Source organism: Dipteris shenzhenensis, chromosome 19, assembly GCF_047967505.1.
Source record: "Dipteris shenzhenensis isolate YYH24624 ecotype China chromosome 19, Dip_SZ_1.0, whole genome shotgun sequence".
Taxonomy (NCBI): domain Eukaryota; kingdom Viridiplantae; phylum Streptophyta; class Polypodiopsida; order Gleicheniales; family Dipteridaceae; genus Dipteris; species Dipteris shenzhenensis.
Window position 1 is genome coordinate 53,455,736 of NC_141614.1, and position 21,719 is coordinate 53,477,454.

Below are 21,719 nucleotides of genomic sequence, written 5' to 3' on the forward strand. Positions count from 1 at the left end.
TTTCATTAATGTCCCTTGAGATCACTCAAGTTCCATCTTCCCATTTACACCTACCCTTAGCTTATGACCCATGTACCTACCATTCAATGCACTCTAATGCACCCTTTCCCTTTCCTATTGCCCCTAGGACCTAGACACGTGTGTGCACATCTTTATTACTAATCATTGGCCAATGTTACATAGTTTTGGCGGTACTATTTACACCGCTTGATCGATCATAAATACAAACATATAACCGCACCATCAAATTGGCGCCTAACAATAATAAAGTTCTAATGACTATTAATTAACTAAATAATCATTTCTCTTGTCATGACACTCCCTCCTGCTTGAATGAGCAGAAGTCCTCTTCTGGATTATTGCTTGTCTCTTCCTCTTATGTGCACTTTCTCTTGTTACTTCTGCCATTGCATCGCCTCTTTGTAATCTGCGAGCATACTCTTCTCTTTATGGTACACGATCTGTTCCGGAGTAAGAACTTCAGTCCCATCTTCAAGTTCAGGTTCTTCTTATGCTGAGTATCTAAAAACGCAGAAGTATCGCCATGGTATCTCTTCAAATTGCTCACATGAAAGATGTTCTTCATACGCCAATGGGCTGGTAACTTCAGCTCATACGCACTGGATCCTTCTTCTGGATATAAAGCTGCTGAAATCTGAAATGGACCATAAAACTTCGGTGCTAGCTTGACATGTTTGGTACTTCCTCTCACTGACTTGATTCTTCTTTTATCAATCTTCAATAAAACCCAATCATCCTCCTTGTAATAAACTTCTTTTCTTTTTTTATTGGCTGCCTTGGATTGTTGAACCTGGGCCTTCTTAATATGTTCTTTTACCTGCTCAATAACCTGTGACATATTCTCAGCAAACTGGTCAGCAGCAAAAAATCGCTCCCCCAAGTGTGTTATTGGAGTGGGTAAACATTGCCCATAGATGATTTCAAATGGGGCTTTCTTGGTGGAAGTATGTACAGTGTTATTATAAGCAAACTCTAACATGGGTAAGAACTCCGGCCACCTTCTAGGTTGGTCATGGACATAAGCTCGAAGTAAAGTAATTATGGTTTGATTGGCATTCTCACTTTGTCCATCTCCTTGAGGATGGAAGGCTGTAGTAAATTTCAGTTTGGTTCCGAGATTCTCTAATAGAGCTGTCCAAAAGTTGCTAATGAAACGGCCATCATTATCGGATACAATGGATTTTGGTAACCCATGTAACCTGAAGATTTCCCTAATGAATAACCTTGCTGTTTCAGGAGCAGACAACTCTTTTTTACAGGGAATAAAATGAGCTTGTTTACTCAGCCTATCTATAACAGTGAAAATCTGCTCAAACTGATCAACCTTGGGGAAACCAGACACAAAATCCATTGTAATGTGTTCCCACCTTTCCGAAGGAATAGGCAAAGGCTGCAAAAGACCAGCAATCTTACTTGTGTCAGATTTAATGCGCTGACATACGTCACATTGTTGAACAAAGGTCGAAGCTTCTTTGTGAAGTTTAGGCCAATGGAAGTATCTCTCAATATTGTCAATGGTCCCTCTAATGCCTCTATGTCCAGAATATGGACTCGCATGTAACTCACTCATGACTAGATACCGAAATGTTTTAGGTACACATATGGCACGTCCCAAAAATAGGTATCCCTCCACGATGGAATAAGCCTCTAAATCCCCGACCTCATTACGCTGAATCTTTCCATAAATGTCAGCGAAGTCCTCATCTAAAGGATAAGCTTCAACCATTGCTCCTAATGATTTCTCCTTAATCACAGAAACGTGATTAACTTGGGGCCGTCTACTCAAAGCATCAGCTACTAAATTCTCCTTTCCTGGTTGATATTCGATATTTGGTTGCCCAAAGGATTGAATATATTCAGCCCATTTGATTTGCCTTGAAGAGACAATGGGTTGAGAAAACAAGTGCTTGATACTTTGATGGTCAGTCTTAATCTTGAAAGCAGAACCATATAAGTAATGCTTCCATAACTTTAGAGCATGAATGACTGCCAATAACTCCTTCTCATACGTGATATATTTCAATTCAGCCCCTTGAAGTTTTCTACTCTCATAAGCAATGGGATGTCCTCCTTGCATCAACACTGCCCCAATCGAGGTACCACTTGCATCCGTACATACAACAAAGAACTCTTTGTCCATGTCCGGAAGTGTTAACACTGGTGCAGTCACTAATGTTCTCTTAAGCTCCTCAAAAGCTGCTTGGTGAACCTCTCCCCACTCATACAAGGAATGCTTCTTCAACAAATCTGTTAGTGGGGAAGCAAGACGTGCAAAATTCTTAATGAATCTGCGATAATAACTACACATCCCTAGGAAGGATCTCAGCTCATGTAAGTTTTTGGGTATTGGCCATTCAATTATGGCCTTGACCTTTTTAGGGTCAACCCGAATTCCCTCGGCAGACACAATGTGTCCCAAATACTCTATTTCTGTCTTGAAGAACTCACTCTTCATGATATTTAGGAACAATCGATCCTTCCTTAGGAGCTCCATCACCTTAGCAAGGTGATCCTTATGCTCTTCCTCATTCTGGCTGAACACTAAAATGTCATCAAAAAAGACTATGACAAATTTTCCCAAGTAGGGTCGCAAAACCCTTCTCATCAGCCTACTAAAAGTGGCTGGAGCATTAGTTAGGCCAAAAGGCATGATTAAAAACTCATAATGTCCAGTGAGAGTGCGAAAAGCAGTCTTATGTTCATCCCCAGCTTTCATACGAAGTTGATGATAACCAGATTTCAAATCCAATTTGCTAAAAACTTTAGCACCTTTAAGCATATCCAATAAATCATCCACTCTTGGAATCGGATACCGGTTCTTAATCGTAAGTTTATTCAAAGCACGGTAATCTATACACATACGATATGATTCATCCTTCTTCTTAACCAATAATACAGGTGCTCCAAATGGAGAATTGCTTGGTCGAATCAGGCCTTTTTGCAACAGATCTTCAATTTGTTTTTCTACCTCCTCCATTTCTATCCTGTTCATCCTATATGGGGCTCTACATGGAGGAGAAGCTCCTGGCTCTAAGTCTATGGCATGATCATCTTCTCTCTCCATAGGCAATTCGAATGAGTCATCTCTTGAAAATCGATCCTCATAAGCTCTAAGGAACTCATTTCTCTTCCGATCTTCTTTTGAGATATGAAGATCTCGTGAATCCCGTATATACACAAGATTACAATCTACCCCTCTTTTTACCAATCTTTTCGCTTGGGTAGAAGTAATCAATGGAATTGTATACACGTCCCGATCCCCTACGATCCTTATGTTTTCATCCTTATGTACAAAGCAACAATGATGAGTATGAGGATGAATAGCAGGGTTAAAATCATACCGCCATGGTTCACCTTAGAATCATGTCAACGTCTTGTAAAGGGGCTACTAGAAAATCCCTTCGATCTCTATATTTTTGTATACGAAAATGAATATTTCGTATTATGGATGTGTCTTCTTCATTGTGTCCCCTAAAAGCTCCTGAGAGCGACATGTTTTTTATAGGTTCTGGTTTAAGATGGAGTAATTTTGCCAATCTATCACTTACTAAGTCATAATTACATCCATAATCTAGGAGAACCACTATTCTCTGTCCATTCACAAATCCATACACCTTAAAAAGATCATGAGGCCCAAAGGTATTGGCTGAATGGACAGCATTCACTATTGGCTCAATAGTCACAGTAGATTTCGAGGGTGATAAGGTAGAAGCCTCACCGTCCTGCTTGGATGCCTTGGCTTTCCCTTTTACTAAATTCGTCTTGGCAATCTTAGCCAAGAGAACGGGACACTTATGCCATACGTGCCCTGGCTTATGTTTCTTACAACCGAAACATTTTCCTTCCTTAATCAACTTCCCATCCAGGACGTGATTAGCTGTTCACATTCCTTACAAGAGCTTTACCCTTCCCTTTATTATTCTTAAACCGGTTTGGTTTCCTAAAAGTGGGTATAAGATGATGACCCATACTCCTTATTGAAGGGTTTACGAGGATTCAATTTCCTCTCGGCTATTTCAGCCAGCTTAGTGAGGTCCTTAAGCGTGGTCGGGTTAAACATTTCAACCTTGTACCTTACTTTTGGGCTTAAAGCTGCTAATTACTTCTTTCTCCTATCTTCCTCACTCTTTTCGGGTAACTCTAGAGAGAGTTTCCAAAATCTGGCTGTAAAATCTGCATTACTCTCATTATCGAACTGCCTAAACCTCTCCCAACGAAAGGTTAGGTTCTCTTCATGCCTCAGTGGCATGAAAGTGGTTTTCAGTTGCTCCACAAATTTAGCCCATTCATGAATAGGCTCTTTTCCTGTTTGTGACAAAGACCAACACATTAGAGCATCCTTTTGCAGATGCAATGTAGCAAGAGCAAGCTTCTCTTGCTCGGCCTTGTCTTGATGAGCAAAGTATAGCAAAATGGCGAATCCAATTGAGGATTTTGTCAGCCTCCCTTGCCCCATCATATTTGGCAAACTCGATTCTCTCTCGCAGTTGGAATTTGGATCTCTTAGAAGGAGTACTCAACTCTTCATCCCCAAAGTTTAAAGTCCTCTTAGTCCCTAATCTTGTCATAATGGACTGCTCAATCATATTGCTAAGCTGGAAAACCAGCTTATCAACAGGAGTCTCCTCTCTTCCTCTTGCACTTGGATTAAAATCCATGTGTATTGGGTTTTGAGTTGAAGGCGTGAACTCATCACCTTGTTCTTGGCTGGTCTCATTTCTTCTTTCATTACGAAAGGAGAACTCCCTATCAGGAGGTTCTTGAAGGAGAGACTGCTGTAAATCTATTTGTGGGTTATCATACTCAAGATGTGTATAACTCTCACCTAATCCATCCTCTTCAAGAGGGGGTGAAGGTGTTCTTTCTCTCTCTCCTTGGGGTAATGGAGGAAAAGGAATAAGTTCATTGTTATATGTCCCTTCCCCTTCCATTCTTTCCTTTTAGTAATACAAGAGAGAAAATGTCTTGCTGTAATTTCAAAAAAGAAGGTTTATTTTACAGCAAACTTCAAGTGTTGTAGAGGTGGTGGTACTTATCCGACTGCCGCTTCGTTTGTGTTGAGAAGACACTTAAAATGACCTCCTTTCCCTTCTTTTTCAAGCTTTTGTTCTTGTATTTCTGCTGTAAACTGGTACGCTCCGTTTGGGCTACTTGTTTTGAGCGGATTGGAGCTCTAGATACCGTTATAGGGGGTACTTGATGGGTGGATCACTCCCTTAAAATCTTATTCCGATCCGACTTCCCGTTTGGGTAGAACGGGGATCCCTTCTTCTCACGGTTTAAGGGTACATTCACATTGGGGGGGGGGGGCAAGAGAACACCCCATTCGTCGTTGAAGGCCAGAATTTTTTTCAGAAAAAATCCGTTGTCTCAGAACCTTGAGATCGGTCAGTCGTGATCCTTTTCCGCCAACCTCTCTTGCGACTTCCGTCGTTCGCAATTGTCGCCCTCTTCTCGTCCCGCTCGTGGATCGTCGCGGCTCTGATACCAAATGTGAAGATCCACACTTTTTCGAAAATGTAAATGTGTGCAATGCATGCAGAATTTGAATGCCGATTGGCCCTCCAATGGGGAAGAGCGCCCTCGTGAGAGTACTTGTTTCTTTTTTTGACCTACATGCAAGGTGGGAGAGAGATGACGGATGAATGCAATGTGGTAGAAAGAATGCTACGTGAGATTCACAATGAAAGGGTGATACCCTTTCATTAATGTCCCTTGAGATCACTCAAGTTCCATCTTCCCATTTACACCTACCCTTAGCCTATGACCCATGCACCTACCATTCAATGCACTCTAATGCACCCTTTCCCTTTCCTATTGCCCGTAGGACCTAGACACGTGTGTGCACATCTTTATTACTAATCATTGGCCAATGTTACATAGTTTTGGCGGTACTATTTACACCGCTTGATCGATCATAAATACAAACATATAACCGCACCATCAAATTGGCGCCTAACAATAATAAAGTTCTAATGACTATTAATTAACTAAATAATCATTTCTCTTGTCATGACAAGCTGAGATACTGCATACTGCAAGTCAGGTCTGGTGTGACATAAATAAATAAGGCATCCAACAGCCTACTGATAAAGAGTGATATCACATGGTGGGCTCCCATCATGAGCTGAGAATTTGAAGCCAGGGTCACTGGAGTAGAGATTGGCTTGCAATCCTCAAACTGAAAATGATCAAGGAGCTGTCCAATATACTTGGACTGAGACATCATGATACCCCCCTCAACATGAGCAAACTGAATGCCCAAATAATAATGGAGCCGTCCCATGTCTGACATGTCAAAAATCTGCTGCAAATCAGCCTTGAAAGCTGCAATTTGCTGAGTATCTGGGCTTGTGATGAGCATATCATCCACATATAAAATCAGCACTAAAAAATCAGATCCACTCCCACGGACATAAAGAGTGGGTTCTGTGGGACTATTCTGAAAACCAAGGGATAGTAAGTGTGCATGAATTTGGGCATACCATGCCCTGGGTGCTTGCTTCAAACCATAAAGGGCTTTTCTAAGCCGGCATACCTTATTTTCAGAATTAACAACCTCAAAGCCAGGAGGTTGTGTGACATAGACTTCTTCCTGCAGATCCCCATGAAGAAAAGCGGTCTTGATGTCAAGTTGGTGCACTTGCCAATGATGATGGGCTGCAATGGCAATGACACATCTAATGGTAGTAATCCTGGATGTGGGAGCAAATGTCTCCTCAAAGTCAATGCCTTGTTGTTCTTTTGCAACAAGATGGGCTTTGTATCGATCTATGCTGCCATCAGATTTCCTTTTTAATTTGTAGACCAACCGGGTTCCAATGGCATGCTTGCCGGGAGGGAGATCTACTAATTTCCATGTGTCATTTTTGGCAATAGATTGTAACTCAGCTTTCATTGCATCCATTCACTCTTTGCTGTCAAAAGCATCTTTATGGCACATAGGCTCTTCATTGCAAGTTGTAGCAAGGAGTGCAAACTCAAGAAAGTGACCATGCTGTCTATTCCCTGATTTTGTCCGGGCAGCAAAAGGCTGATCTTGTTTGCTGTCCCTCAATGTATCAAGAAGCCATCTGGGAACTTACCTTTGCTGTCTATTGACAGCTCTTTCTTCAATGACTGCATCATGAGTAGTGGGATCATTTTGTGCCGGAAGAGAAATGTGCAAATCAGCATGAGGTTTGTGGCTGATTATTGCTTAGTGGAGGGCCTGCAAGAGGCTCATGTTGCTGGTCAAAATCCTCTTCTGATGATGGCAGAGGCAACCAAGATTCAAAGGCATTAAACATGTCAACATCTGGCTTTGCTTTGCAGTCCACAAGAGGAGAAGCTGAGTGTTCAGCAAAGATCACATCTCTACTGACAATAATCTTCCCAGTATTTGGTTGATATAACCGATACCCTCTGCTCTCCTGGCTGTAACCAATAAATATGCATTTGATTGCCTTGTCATCAAGCTTATGTCTCAGCTGAGATGGTACATGTACATATGCAAGAGACCCAAAAACTCTCATGTGTGAAAGTGAAGGCTTCCTGCCTTTCCATGCTTCATAAGGTGTGATAGTCTTCAATGCTCGTGTAGGTGATCTATTCAGCACATAGTTGGCACACATTACTGCATCAAGCCAAAATTTATTAGGCAAAGACTTGGCCTTAAGCATGCATCTGGCCATCTCCATTGTGGACCTGTTTTTCCTTTCAGAAACAGGATTCTGCTGAGGAGTGTAAGGAGTAGTGCATGAGTGAATAATGCCCCGTGAAGATAGAAATGCATCAAACTCCTTTGACATATACTCTCCCCCTCAATCTGTGTTGAGGGTGACAAACTTGCATCCTGATTCATTCTCAACCATATTCAGCCATCTCTGAAAACATAAGAAAACTTCAGATTTGGCCTTTAAAGGATATACCCAGCAATATCTTGTGAAATCATCAATGAGAGTCATGAAATACTTGTACCCCCCAATGGCATTTGTCCTCATTGGGCCCCAGACATCACTGTGCACTAGCTGCAATTTCCTTTGTGAGAGTTTTGGACAATTTTTTTGAAAAGGAAATCGATGCATCTTGCTCTATAATTCAAATGGCCCATTCTCTCATGCCAAAGATGACTTTCAGCAAGCTGTGAATCTGAAATAGCCAATGCTTCAATAGAAAGTGTAGTTGAATGATGATCAAGGTGATAAAGCCCTTTTTGCAAAGTGCCAGTGAGAACTATGGCATTGTCATCACGAAGATCATAAACTAGACATCTGTAGCCATAAAAAATTACTCTGAATCCTGAAGTAGCAATTGCTGAAATTGAAATCAAGTTGACTTCAATGCGAGGCACAAAAAGAACATTTGTCAGAGTGATAGGATGGCTTGAAATGGATGTGAGCTGCACATCTCCAACTCCTTTTACAGCATATGAAGCATTATTAGCACATGTAACAGTCCCCCCTCGAGGTGCATCAGCTAAAGAATGAAACAATTGTTTGCAAGAAGTGACATGCTTGGAAGCACCACTATCAAAGTATCAGGACTGAGCATCATTAGCAGTAAAGAATGCATCAGCTTTGGATGGATCAAATGAACAATGGACGGCCCATGCCCAATCATCCTGAAGAGCATGTGCATGTGAAGCATCTTCTGGCTCATGGGATTCAATAGCATGAGAGGCATTAACTGTCAATCCCGCTTTCTTTTTCTTTGAAGCAATGCGCTTCCTGCATTCTGAAATGTCATGTCCAGGCTTGCGACAATAGTTGCATCTTTTCTTCTTTGCCTTATCTGCTGTATTTTTAGATGCATGGGAGGAATTGCAGCTGCTATGCGCAGATTTTGGCTTGCCCATTATTCCTGGTTGCTGTGAAGCAAATGCATGATCAGGAATAATGGCTTGTCTGTTAGCTCTACTTTGCTCTTCCTGCAAAAGCAAAGTAACTAGCTGATCAAAAGAATAGTGGTTTGGATTACCCATGGCCACTAATCGAAGGGTTGTAGCAAACCCTTGATATGTATCTGGCAGTTCATTCAATGTGGTACTGACAAGTTGTGAATTTGGCACCACCTCATCAATGTTGGCCAGCTGTTCCATGAGGTCCTTGACCTTTGTTAGGTATGCATCCATAGAGTCACCTTCATTCATACAGACTTCCTGTAATTGCCTTCTCAAATATGCAACACGAGCTTCATTGCGAATTTGATAGAGAGAAGCCAATTTATCCCAAGCATCCTTTGCTGTCCTACAAGACCGGATGTGTGGAATAATGATTCTCTTGCATGATAAAGCAATGCATGAATGTGCATTTGCATCTCTTGCATCCCATCTTGATTGTTCTTGAGTTGGAAGAGCAGCAGGAGGAGTGCTAGAGGAGGAGGCATCAGGAGGAGTATTCCCTGTAGAAGGACCAGCAGTAGAAGCAACCACTGTAGCATTGGCTGGCCTCAGATCAGCCCCAGAAACAATATTCCACAAATGCTTTGCAACAAGAATATGTTTCATGAGATAAGACCACATCGGATAGTTGGTGCCATCCAACTTATCATCTTCACGAAGAACTCCAAATAAATCTTGATTGTTCCCAGACATAGCAAATGTGATACCCTGAAAAAGACTTGAAAACCCAAAAGCCTCAAGGCTATCACTGCAAAAAGCTGGCTGTTAAAAAATGATAGCAAACATCTGCAAATTTCTGACCCAAATCAAAGGGCAAAATTGCAGACCAAATCCCAAAAAAAAAAAGCCTCAAGGCTTGCAACTGTAAAATTAGGACTTGTTGTCCACAATGTGACTGCAAAAAATGCAACTGTCCCAAAGTATAAACCTCAAGAAATAGGCTTCCCAAACTGTTGAAATAGTTTAATAAGACTTCAAACAGTAAAAGAAAGGTAAGGACAGCAAAAGTTCTCAAAAGCCCCAAATTTTGAGAATGTCCTATATATAGCTTTCACACGTGCGAAACCTGTACGGGGATCCCAAAACAAGTACGATGTAGGTACAACGTACGGCGTAGGTATTGAGTGCAGTGTAAGGAAGCAAGTACGTGTCTGTATGGATGTAGGTACGTTGTACGGAATCCAATGTACGGCACAAGTACATTGTACGTAGCCTGTACGAAAGCAGGTACAGGGCAAGTACGGAGCACAACGTACGGCTGTACGGAATGTGTACGATAGCAGTAAGGAGTGTTACGAGACACTGTACGGAATAGGTATCATAGTACGATGTACGGCGGCGCAGATACACAGTGGGTATCGAACGTAGTATTGAGCAGGCTGTATGGTGACGCAAGTACTGGATGTAATACGGAACATGTACTAGACCTTCCGTTCACAATACGGAGCGTAGTACAGAGCTGGTACGTGAACGTTTTGTATGGAGGTACGTGCTGTGTGTAGGCTGAGTACGGTCGTCCGTACAGTCGTACGGACTGTATGGATGGAGGAGTAGATAGGCTGAAGGGAGCTGGTGCGAGTGCGAGGAGCAGGAGACGAGTCAACCCCAGCTCTGATACCACTGTAGGATCGATAGGCAAAGAGAGAGTGCAGGTAGCAAAGAGTCGATAGAGTCTGTCACGTCAAAACTTAGATAATGAAAAAATACAAGTACAAGGTACTTGTACCTAGACCTAGGACTAAGTGTCCTAGGTGTCACATAGGACTAAGTGTCCTATGTGGCCTAAAAGGCACTAATACTACAAGTGCCTACACTTATGCCTACAAGGCACATACCATGGCCTATAGGGCATCACTAGAACCACCAGAAGATGGCCTACATGCACATGTACCCTCTCAATTGAGGCACAAGCTAGAGGCAGTAGGGCTGTGTGCTAGCCCTTTATAGAGGGTAGAGGTGGGTCGGCCCACCCTCCATGCTGGTCGGTGGCCTAGGGCAGGGGCTCGGCCATGAGCCCTCCTTATATGAGGCAGGGGCTGACCCTATTTATAGGCCCCCCTCCCCTCGTTTGTTTCTATCTTCTGGAGCAGCAGATCACATCGTTTGGAGGGCCTGGTACAGGAGCAGATCCAGCCCTGTTGTGCACCAGAGGAGCAGGGTAGTGGAGCAGTTCATCCACTCCGTAGTGCTCCCTTCACTTGGTTGTTGAGCTGTGTGTTCCGAGCTCTCGAGCAGCTCGTTGTTTTCGAGGTTTTCCCCCAGTTGTAGTGGGGTTTTCTCCAGAGATCACTTGCAGTTCTCTTGTGCCTTTCTCTCTCCTTTCTCTCATTCTCAGTGTGTGTGTGTGTGTGAGGTGTGCTCTCTCTCTCTCTCTCTCTCTCTCTCTCTCTTCTGTTCATTTCCGCTGCACTTCTCACATCATCACCCCCCAGATTAGTGTCTCTGGAATCTACATCTCTGTGGTCTCCTGATCGTGCGGGATCGTGGGACAGTGTCAAAGGCCTTCTGAAAGTCTACAAAGCATGTGTAGCCTTTCTGGTGTCTAGACCTCGCCTCCTCAATGATAGCCGTCAAAGTGAAGATGTGGTCTAGTGAAGAGAGAGAATGAATTGCGACTAGCGAGAGAATAGACTATCAAGAGAATACATAATAAAATTGTGCATATACTACGTCTTTGGTGGAGTGGAAACTATGGTAGAACTGCATCTCTGAGTTTATGAGTAGGATGGAATGCATGTTGGAAAGGTCACCTCCCCATCTGTAAGCCCCCATATGAGGAGAGCATGGGGGAGGGAGACCTAGGGCAGTACCCAACAGGAAAAGAGAGAAAGGGGCTGCCACATAGACAGCATCATGGCTGGCATGAGGGCAGCACATCTAGAACTGTTATGGGCAGGACAGAGGGCCAGGAAAGTACGGAAGGATGGCAGAATACAGATGCCTGCTGTATGGCTGGTGTACGGAGCTCAGGCAGGAGCCCTAGAGCTGGAACAAGCCCGGAGCAGAGGCAAGACAGTCTGGGACAGATTGCGATGGATCTAGACAGGAGGCGCAGGTTTTGGGGGGGGCTGGACCCTGTATTTATAGGGCATCTGCCCTTGAAAGGTGGGCCAAGGGCCCTTGTAATGAGTGCCCCAAAAGGGCAGCCCACAGTCCCATAAAAAGGGAGCTGGTGGCTGAACCGACCAGCAGTCGGCCCTTTCTACGGCTGCTGGGTCGGTTGGCTGGCCAGGCTCTTGGGCCTATATAAAGAAGGCATTCAGGCCTTATTTGGATATCACTTGCAGCAGCAGATCCAGAGCAGAAAGGAGCAGCAGGTAGCCACCCTCTGGACCTACATTCAGGAGAATAGAGAGGTGCTAGCAGGGCTGCAGACTTAGCCAGGAAGCTGCCCACCTAGGCTGGTTCCCAGACAGCAAGGTGGAGAGGATCATCCTAGACGGAAAGTTTACTTACGCTCGAGGTGGAGCACGCGGACTCTAGTCTAGAGATAGCCAGCAGATAGGAGAAGGACTTTGTGGTAAGATCAGAGGACCACACCATTGGTGGGACTCTGGATCTGTCTCTCTTGTATTGTGTCCATAGTTGTGGACGGAAATATATTATATGGTGGTTTCTCTATCTAGTTTGGTTCATTGTCTATTGATGAGTCTGCACACCTATTGAATGCACATAAGTAAAGAAGTTTGTGATTCCACACCCACACTGCACACTGTGTGAGCTCCTGGGCATTATTTCCGCTGCGTGTACCCTCTATTGGGTCATTTCTAACATGGTATCAGAGCCCAAGTAGGAGGCTCACAGGTGTGGGGGCCTGAAGGATGGGACCTTGCTGAAGGACGACCCTGATTCAGAAGCTCTAGGGAATCGACTTCCACGATTGGAGGATTGTGCCCTTGCGAGAAGGAGGGTGACTCAGGTTTAGTCAGGTGCGTTCAGAGTTCTGGTTTACTGAGTTTGAGTTTGGTTGACTTTGCTGTGTGGTATATACAGCAGAGATGTCGCCATCTACAGCCTCTTCAGCCCCTGCTATCCCTTCCTCCTCCTCCAGTTTTCTCTCTTTCACTATCCCTAACTTTGGAGAGTTTGGGAACCTGGACGAGACTAATTACCTGATCTGGAAAGTGAAGATCCGGAGTCATTTAGTGGCTCGGGAGTTGTGGAAGCTGGCCACGGGAGAGGAGTTGAAGCCGGAAGACTTGGTGGACAGTAAAGGGAAGGTACTCATGGCAGTAGACAGAGAGGAGCTTGAAGCTTGGGAAGAAAGAGATGCCCATGCCTTGGCAATAATCATAGGGACTACGGCGGACTCAGTTCTTCCGCATATCCAGCTGGCCGAGACGTCAGTAGAGGCATGGGCCACCCTGAAGGATCTGTACGAGACAGATAATACCTCCCGGATCGTGCTTCTTCAGCATCAACTGTACAATCTTGATATGGAAGAAGGCGATACGGTACATAGCCATTTGACGAAGGTCAAGGTGGTGCGGGATCAGCTGGTAGCAATTGGTCAGGAGACAGACTCATGCCATCTGGCCTTGATGGTACTGAGGAGATTGCCTCGGAGTTTCAAGAGCTTTGTTACGGCTGTGACAGCAGGACAGAGGACCAAACCTCTGACGTTTGAGGAGTTGTGTCCATTATTGCTACAGGAGGAAGCTTGGGAGAAGCTCTACAACGAGGACAAAGATGACAAGGCGATGCTGGTGAAGGATTTCGCTGGCAAAGGGAAGGGCAAGCCTAACAGTGGCAAGTCCAATAAAGATGACTCTGATGACGAGGGGACTTCGAAGAGGAAGCACAAGAAGAAGTGTTTCTATTGTGATACGCTCGGACATTTTGCAAAGGACTGCAGAAAGAAAAAGGCGGATCTGAAAAACAAACATGAGTCTGATCCAGATTCAGAGGGAAAGGCCAAAGCTAATGTGGTAATCGAAGAATTGTTCCTGGTGACATCACCGAGTGTTACCGAGGTCAGATATGTTGATCCAGAATCACAGTAAGGATGTCTGACATAGAGAAGTGGGTTGACGAGGAGTCAGATACCTTTGTGAAGGTGAAGGACAGTATGGAGCGCTTGGTACCTTCCAGGTGTGTAGCTGTTGACACTGACACGAGGGTGGATTCCATGGAAAGCCCTGGGGTCTCATGGTCAGATGGATGCTGGACTTCAGAAGGGGACAGTACAGGATTACACAGGATCTTGGCGGGTGCCTCATTGAGGTACAGGGTTTGCTTTCAGAGCGAACATTCAGGCAGTACAACAGTTTGGTATGTATTTGATATTCTGCATTTGAGCCTTTATAGCATGCTGTGGAGAGATTCTGTTCTTCATTTGTCTCAGGTGATCAGAGATTGGAAGGAATTGGCCTTCTTCGAAGGCAGAAGGGGAAGTATTGGTGCTTCTTCAAATCTCGGACGCAGATTGCTAGAAGGTGGTGGACAAAGAGTACTGAAGCCAGAAGAGTACCTGCTTGAGAACTCAGCGAGAGTTCCTGGTCCAGGTTATCTGGAAATATTCATTGGTTGCAGACCTTGCCAAAGGAAGGACGGGTTGAAACAGACCCTCAGAGCATGGTGCTTGGAAGACTCCAGGTTGTTCACTCATTATGAGGGGGACCACTGGAAGATCGTGACGGCTGGGTTGCTCAAGTTCAGAGGCGGGAATGTGACTGAAGGAGGTGGTACCAGGAGGTGGTACCAGAGATGGACCTGTGTACCAGGATGGTGTGCGGAAGCAGAACCGGACCTGGTGGAGCAGGAGCCACTGGATGAAAAGCCAGGAAAAGATTTCGACACCGAAAGGTTCCAAAGGACTACGACTAGGGAGTTACTGGAGCATCTTCATCGACGTGTTGGCATTGGGCTGAGATGTGTCGGTGAGAGGGGGTGTTGGAAAGGTCACCTCCCCATCTGTAAGCCCCCATATGAGGAGAGCATGGGGGAGGGAGACCTAGGGCAGTACCCAACAGGAAAAGAGAGAAAGGGGCTGCCACATAGACAGCATCATGGCTGGCATGAGGGCAGCACATCTAGAACTGTTATGGGCAGGACAGAGGGCCAGGAAAGTACGGAAGGATGGCAGAATACAGATGCCTGCTGTATGGCTGGCGTACGGAGCTCAGGTAGGAGCCCTAGAGCTGGAACAAGCCTGGAGCAGAGGCAAGACAGTTTGGGACAGATTGCGATGGATCTAGACAGGAGGCGCGCTGTCTGCAGTAGGTTTTGGGGGGGGCTGGACCCTGTATTTATAGGGCATCTGCCCTTGAAAGGTGGGCCAAGGGCCCTTGTAATGAGTGCCCCAAAAGGGCAGCCCACAGTCCCATAAAAAGGGAGCTGTGGGTCGGTTTTGGTCGGCCAGGGGCAGGTGGCTGAACCGACCAGCAGTCGGCCCTTTCTAGGGCTGCTGGGTCGGTTGGCTGGCCAGGCTCTTGGGCCTATATAAAGAAGGCATTCAGGCCTTATTTGGATATCACTTGCAGCAGCAGATCCAGAGCAGAAAGGAGCAGCAGGTAGCCACCCTCTGGACCTACATTCAGGAGGATAGAGAGGTGCTAGCAGGGCTGCAGACTTAGCCAGGAAGCTGCCCACCTAGGCTGGTTCCCAGACAGCAAGGTGGAGAGGATCATCCTAGACGAAAAGTTTACTTACGCTCGAGGTGGAGCACGCGGACTCTAGTCTAGAGATAGCCAGCAGATAGGAGAAGGACTTTGTGGTAAGGTCAGAGGACCACACCATTGGTGGGACTCTGGATCTGTCTCTCTTGTATTGTGTCCATAGTTGTGGACAGAAATATATTATATGGTGGTTTCTCTATCTAGTTTGGTTCATTGTCTATTGATGAGTCTGCACACCTATTGAATGCACATAAGTAAAGAAGTTTGTGGTTCCACACCCACACTGCACACTGTGTGAGCTCCTGGGCATTATTTCCGCTGCGTGTACCCTCTATTGGGTCATTTCTAACAATGCACCTATAAACTAGTACAAACCCAAGGCTGGAATTGTACCTGGGAACACTCCAAAATGAGGTAAGAGACTTACGCCTCAGTTTGGTCACAACGCATACAAGATCTGCTGGAGATTGTGTAAAACTGCACCAAGAACTAAAGAAAACCAAGGCCAAATGACCCGATATACAGGGGCCGGGGCCATCGCATGTTGACCTGACCGGCCAAGTTTGCTGACCTAGCTGACTGAGCCGACCACGTTTGGTTTGCTGACCTGACCTGGTTTAGTTGGGTTAACTTGACATGGTCACCCCATCTAACCTGTAGAATACGTTGAGAAAGGAGTATTGTCTCTTAGGTGGGCACACCCACATAAAAGCCCTCTCTCAGAGATGACTATCTCAGACATAAAAGCCCTCTCTCAAAGATGGCTATCTCTAACAAGTGTATGAAGCAGATCGTGTCATAGAGTCTTATGAGCAGATCATGGAATTAGTGAGAAATCAGGTCAACAAGCATAGACGATGAGATAGAGGTGGTGGAGCCAAATTAGATTTTGTTTCATTGATCTTCTTATTGTCTGTAATTCGAGTACTTATAGGTTTGAAAGACTGTTGTATTAGCTATACTTTATTTTCAAGCAATTGTATTTATTTTCTTATATGCTTGTTTTTCATGAAGTAATATGCATGTAACGTATTTTCAACAGATAAGGTTTTTGGAGGAGCTATTTCCTGATGACAAGGATGATGCAATTAGCATACGAACTCGCAGAATGATGCGTGAGATGTCTATAAATGCAGACGATGGTCTTCAGAAAACTCTATCATTTTTTGAAAAGGTTTCGAGATATCCTTTTGTAATGTGTTTTTCTACTAAATTTGCATGAGCTTTGATATTTCTAGAGTTTTTTATTGGTATTAGTGAGTGGTTGTACAAGGACCACCTCAATGAAGTGTTGTGTTGCAAAATGTTCAAGCTGTAGATGGAGGCTCGACGTGGAGGGATAAGTATGTTGAGTGTTCCAAGAAAGGCCATTCCACACATCATTGAGGAGTTCCCACAAGTATTAGCAAGGAATCTGGAGTCAGATCTCAAGCCCCTAATTAATTACTTAGAGGAGATTAGTGTGCCAAAAGAGCGCATGGGTACAGTGATCATGTGCTATCCTTCTACACTTCTTTGTGGCTCCAAGGAAGAACTTCAAGTTAGATTACGAAAGCTGAAAAAGGTAACGACACTTTCCTAGTATGATTGAAAGTCGTTTTACCAGCATGTGATTGGTATTGCTTGAATGTTGTGAAACCATTGGTCCTTGGTTGTATGAATATCAATTCGAAGGACTCGTTATCTTGCAAGCTAACGTATTTAAAACCCATGGTGCACTGATTTTGTGTTTGTACTTGTTTTTCTGAAAGAACAGGTGGACGTCAAGCCAAGGAACTTTGGGAGCATGGTCGTTAAATACCCATGGATATTAAGTAAAAGTATAGAACACAACATCGAAGACATTGTTACCTTCCTTGTCACAATAAAGGTAAGCAATATTTGTGAAGAACAATTGAAGAGTTGTGTTCTTGGAGTCTCAATGTAGGAAATGCTGATGAATCTTGTTTGCAAAGCATGGGCAATTTGGCATGCCCTCTACGTAGGTTTTTGGTAACTATGTTTACTTCATAGCTTAAAGACATGCAAATAGATATATGGTCCTCCTCATATAACATTGTAGGCAGCTCAGATGTATGAAAAGTTTGCATCGAGAAGGAAGTAATTGACACAATGTGATAATCTCTTTCTTTGATCTTTTTGTTATCGTCCATTATAAGATCCTTGCTGGTTGAGTTTCTCAAATTGCTTATTATTGTTAGAAACATGGTGAAGAGAGAGAGAGAGAGAGAGAGAGAGAGAGAGAGAGAGTTAGGGTGTGAGGAAATAATGCTCAAATGAAGACATGAAGAAGGCTTTCATTCATTCATCAAGTGTGACAAGACAAGTGAAGTACAAGCCTTATATAGGCCACTCACTCACACACTAGTACCTAGTGCATATGGGATAAGTCCCATGATGACACGTGGCACTCACACATGACTCACACACATAGAATAGTACTAGATCACCTAGTACTACACACCAACACTAAACTTCAACACACTCTTTGGCTATGATATCTCCAAAACCCTCCTTTAGAGCAAAGAGTGTGAGACCCAACACACAAGAGTAGATCGATCCCCCCTCCATCGCAATATTGCAAAGAGCAAGTCCAACTATCCAACACTTCCGTGTGATAGTGACTTCTTAGTCAGCTCTTGCGACCGGCAAGAGTTAACGATCACTCGTCATCCCCCCTTACTCTGAACTAGGTGGTCAGGTATTTTCAAGGGCCCCTTGAGGCCTATAAAAGCAGCCCATTGCAGGGCATTCACTTATCCAGCACACCAGCAGTTGTGGGAGCAGCAGGAGCAGCAGTGCACATCGTCTTCAGGTCTACTTCTAGGAGGCAGAAGAGTGCAATAGAGGCTGCAGACTGAGCTCTACTAGGGCTGGGACTTGGCTGTCTTCTAGGGCAGCAAGAAGCTGAGATCTTTGGACGAAGAAGTCTACATACACTCGAGGTGGAGCACGCGGGCTCAAGTTCTAGAGATATCCAGGAGATAGTAGAAGTACGTGGTGGTAAGATCAAAGGACCACGCTCTGGCGGGACTTTGGATCTATCTCTCTTTGTATTGTGTCCATAGTTATGGACGGAAATATATTCTTTTGGTAGCTTCTATATCTGGCTGGATTATTGTCTATTGATGAGTCTGCACATTTATTTGAAGCACAGAAGTTTAAGAAGTTTGTGATTCCACTCCCCACACACAGATCCGGGGTTATTCTATCAGTCTTCTGCATTGTGTACCCTCTGTTGGTTGATTTCTAACATTCCAGGCCCTGAATATCCTTCATATCCACCGGTACCTGTTGGTGTACCTTTCCGTACAAGGGCTGATGTCATCCCTTTAGTATCGCAGCCATTCCTTCGACTCAAGGTTGTGACTTCCCCACATGACCATGGGAAGGAATATTCTCTAAGAGGACCTTCTTGATGGCTCCAACTCTGAGTCCTCTTGACCAGCTTGCTCCTACTGAGCATGATCCCTCATAACCCTTTCCATTGGTTGACCTCCAACAATTTTTGAGCATGTACCCTGCAAACAATTTGCCCCTGGAGGAAACCTCTTGGGCAGTGGAATGCTAGCCTTGGCATCCTTGGTTGGCCTTATGACTTGGTTGACATAGATGGTAACCTTGATGAAATATTTATAGCTAATGCCAAGTATGTGCCATTGATAAAGGCTCACCAACCAATAAGAAGGGGGACACAAACACTTGCTGTCTTCCCTGTGCGAACTGGCCTCTTCTATTCGTGGACATCCTCTTTGACATATCTGCCCTCCATGGTGGCTCTCCTTTGCCAGGTACTTGCTCTTTCTCTGCTGCCCACATGGCTGCTCATGTGGCAGCCACATGACCCATTCTATTTTCCTATGGTCCACCCACCCGATGCATTCTCATTTGGGGGCTCAAAGGTGGACGTGACCAACCCTAATCGAACACCCCTTCTCATTGACCCACATTGGCCCGATCCCAATCCGTCGATGAAGATGCTTCAATAATTCTCGTGTAGCAGCCCTTGCCATCGCTTTTACTGTCTCTTTAGATATAGCTTCGGGTTGCTCTTTAGCTCCCTTGCTTTTCTAGATGAGAGATGTTTGGCCGCATTCATTCATGAAGCAGTCAGACACGAGAGCGTTTACTCTGATCACAGAGACATGAGTGAGGCACTCTAGCAAACTCTTCTCAGCGCATGATCACATGAATTTTTTCAGCCGGACCATGCAGGCTCTCACCCCGCGGGTTTTTGACATGAGCATGACCCAAAGCTAGCGACACAACATATCCATCAGAGGAGGGGCACACAGATTATACTTGGAGACATTCCTTTCGTGTGTAGGGACCGACACGGGTCACCGTTGCCCTAGTCCGACGCAGAGCCATTGCCAGGAGATCACACCGGACAGCGCGCACGGACAGCCGACAACACTCTATCTCTAAGTTTATACTACTACTGTCCCACTGATCATTGGGCCCATCTTCTTCCTTGTGAGGGAAGGCTACTGTATCTGCAAATTGGACCGGATTTGTTTTGTCTTGTACCCTGATAACATATGGTGATAGTGGTGACGAGGAGGGTCATATTGATGTTATGTCAGGACTTTGTATTGATGTTCTTATGGCGATGTAGCATGTAGTATGTAGGATGGGTGTTGATGCTTGTTTAGTAGCTCCCCTTTCAGCTTTTGTTGTATGAGGTTTCTCACAGTCTCATAGACCCATCGGTCTTCCGAAAAATTTAATAAACTTTCTTTCTTTCTTTTCTTTCTTTGGTGTCGTCATAGTTTCCAAGTTGTTCATCCAGTGGCTCCTACTCCGCCAGGTTCAATTTTGCATCAGCTCACCATTCTAGTACACAGGTCCATCATTGGTAGCACACTACCACCTTCAATCAAACCGCCTTTGAACTCCAACAGCTTGAAGTTCTCCAAGGACTAAGCTCTTAGGGTTTGTTTCAATCCGTCCTTCGTCTGGCTAGGTACCAAGCACCAAGCTCTTAGGGTTTGTTTCAACACGTCCTGGTCTGGCTAGGTCTGCAACCAAATAATATACCCGAGACATTATAGGCACCAAGCTCTTAGGGTTTGTTTCAATCCATCTTGGCTAGGTCTGCAACCAAACAATATACCCGAGACATTATATCCGAAGCATAAATCTAGATTACGTGGACCGTAAAGCTCCATGTTTGGTTTTGTGTTGTCCCCTCAAAGTCACAGCCTTCGTCTGGCACTTACTCCTCAAGTCCTATCGAAGAATCCTTGTCTTTGTCAGCAACACTAGCCAAGCACCTAGATGGCTCCAGGCTCGCATCATTGCTCATCTGACTCCTCTTCTGACCATCTCTCAATGTCAAGTGGTGGTCTCGCCACATTCTTTCGGTGCTAAAGCTTCGATCAGAGCTAATCCTTGGCTAAAATGTGTGAGCTAGCTACATCTTGACATGAGGGTGTGTATACCTAATCTTAGCAGCACACTGGGAGATGCCACCAAGGAAAGTTCCTCTTTGACCACCAACTGAGCTGACTTCTCTGACTTTGATCTAGCCCCCTTCTTCTTCTGATTGGCCTTTTTCTTTCTGCAGTCCTTCATGAAATGCCCTGGCTCATCACAATAGAAGCATCTTTTCTCTTTCTTTCTCTTCTTCTTGTTCTCTTAATCTGAAGAGTTTGCTTCGTTGTCAGATTTTTCCTTCTTTGCCAAGCTTACCCTTGCCCTTGCCTTTGTTCCTGTCCTGAGCTACTAGGGCTTTATCATTTGTTCCATCATACTTCTTTTCCCGAGCTTTTTGTTGTAGCAACAATGGAACTAGCTCCTCGAAAGTTACTAGCGCCACCCTCTGCCCTGCAACCATTGTAGTACAAAACTACTATAGCTTGGGGGGAGTCGAGCTCGTCCTTTGACCAACTGCTGCCAGCTGATCCCACACCACCTTCTGTGAGAAGTGCAACGGAAATGAACGGGAAAGAGAGAGAAAGACAATGCCTCACACACACCACAATGAGAAGGAGAGCCTCGAGAGAGGCACAGGAGAACTGCAAGTGATCTCTGGAGAAAACCCCGCTACAACTTGGGGAAAACCTCGGAACCAACGGGCTGCTCGAGAGCTCAGAACAAACAGCTCAACAACCAAGTGGAAGGGAGCACAAGGGAGTGCTCCTCAACAGAAGGCAAGGGAGCTCTTATACCATGAACAAATATGGAGAAAGAAGGGG

The 21,719-nt window shown here is 44.8% G+C and overlaps 1 protein-coding gene across 2 annotated transcripts in view; it reads left to right on the forward strand.

Annotated features, from left to right (window-relative positions):
• LOC147890642 (uncharacterized) overlaps nucleotides 1-21,719 on the forward strand; it is a 53,938-nt gene that overhangs the window by 19,011 nt on the left and 13,208 nt on the right. For both annotated transcript variants that reach the window (XM_087390682.1, XM_087390683.1), the window contains exons 2-4: nucleotides 16,562-16,693; nucleotides 16,838-17,083; nucleotides 17,276-17,389. In XM_087390682.1, coding sequence (XP_087246808.1) covers nucleotides 16,562-16,693; nucleotides 16,838-17,083; nucleotides 17,276-17,389 — 492 coding nt within the window. The remainder of the gene's footprint in view (nucleotides 1-16,561; nucleotides 16,694-16,837; nucleotides 17,084-17,275; nucleotides 17,390-21,719) is intronic.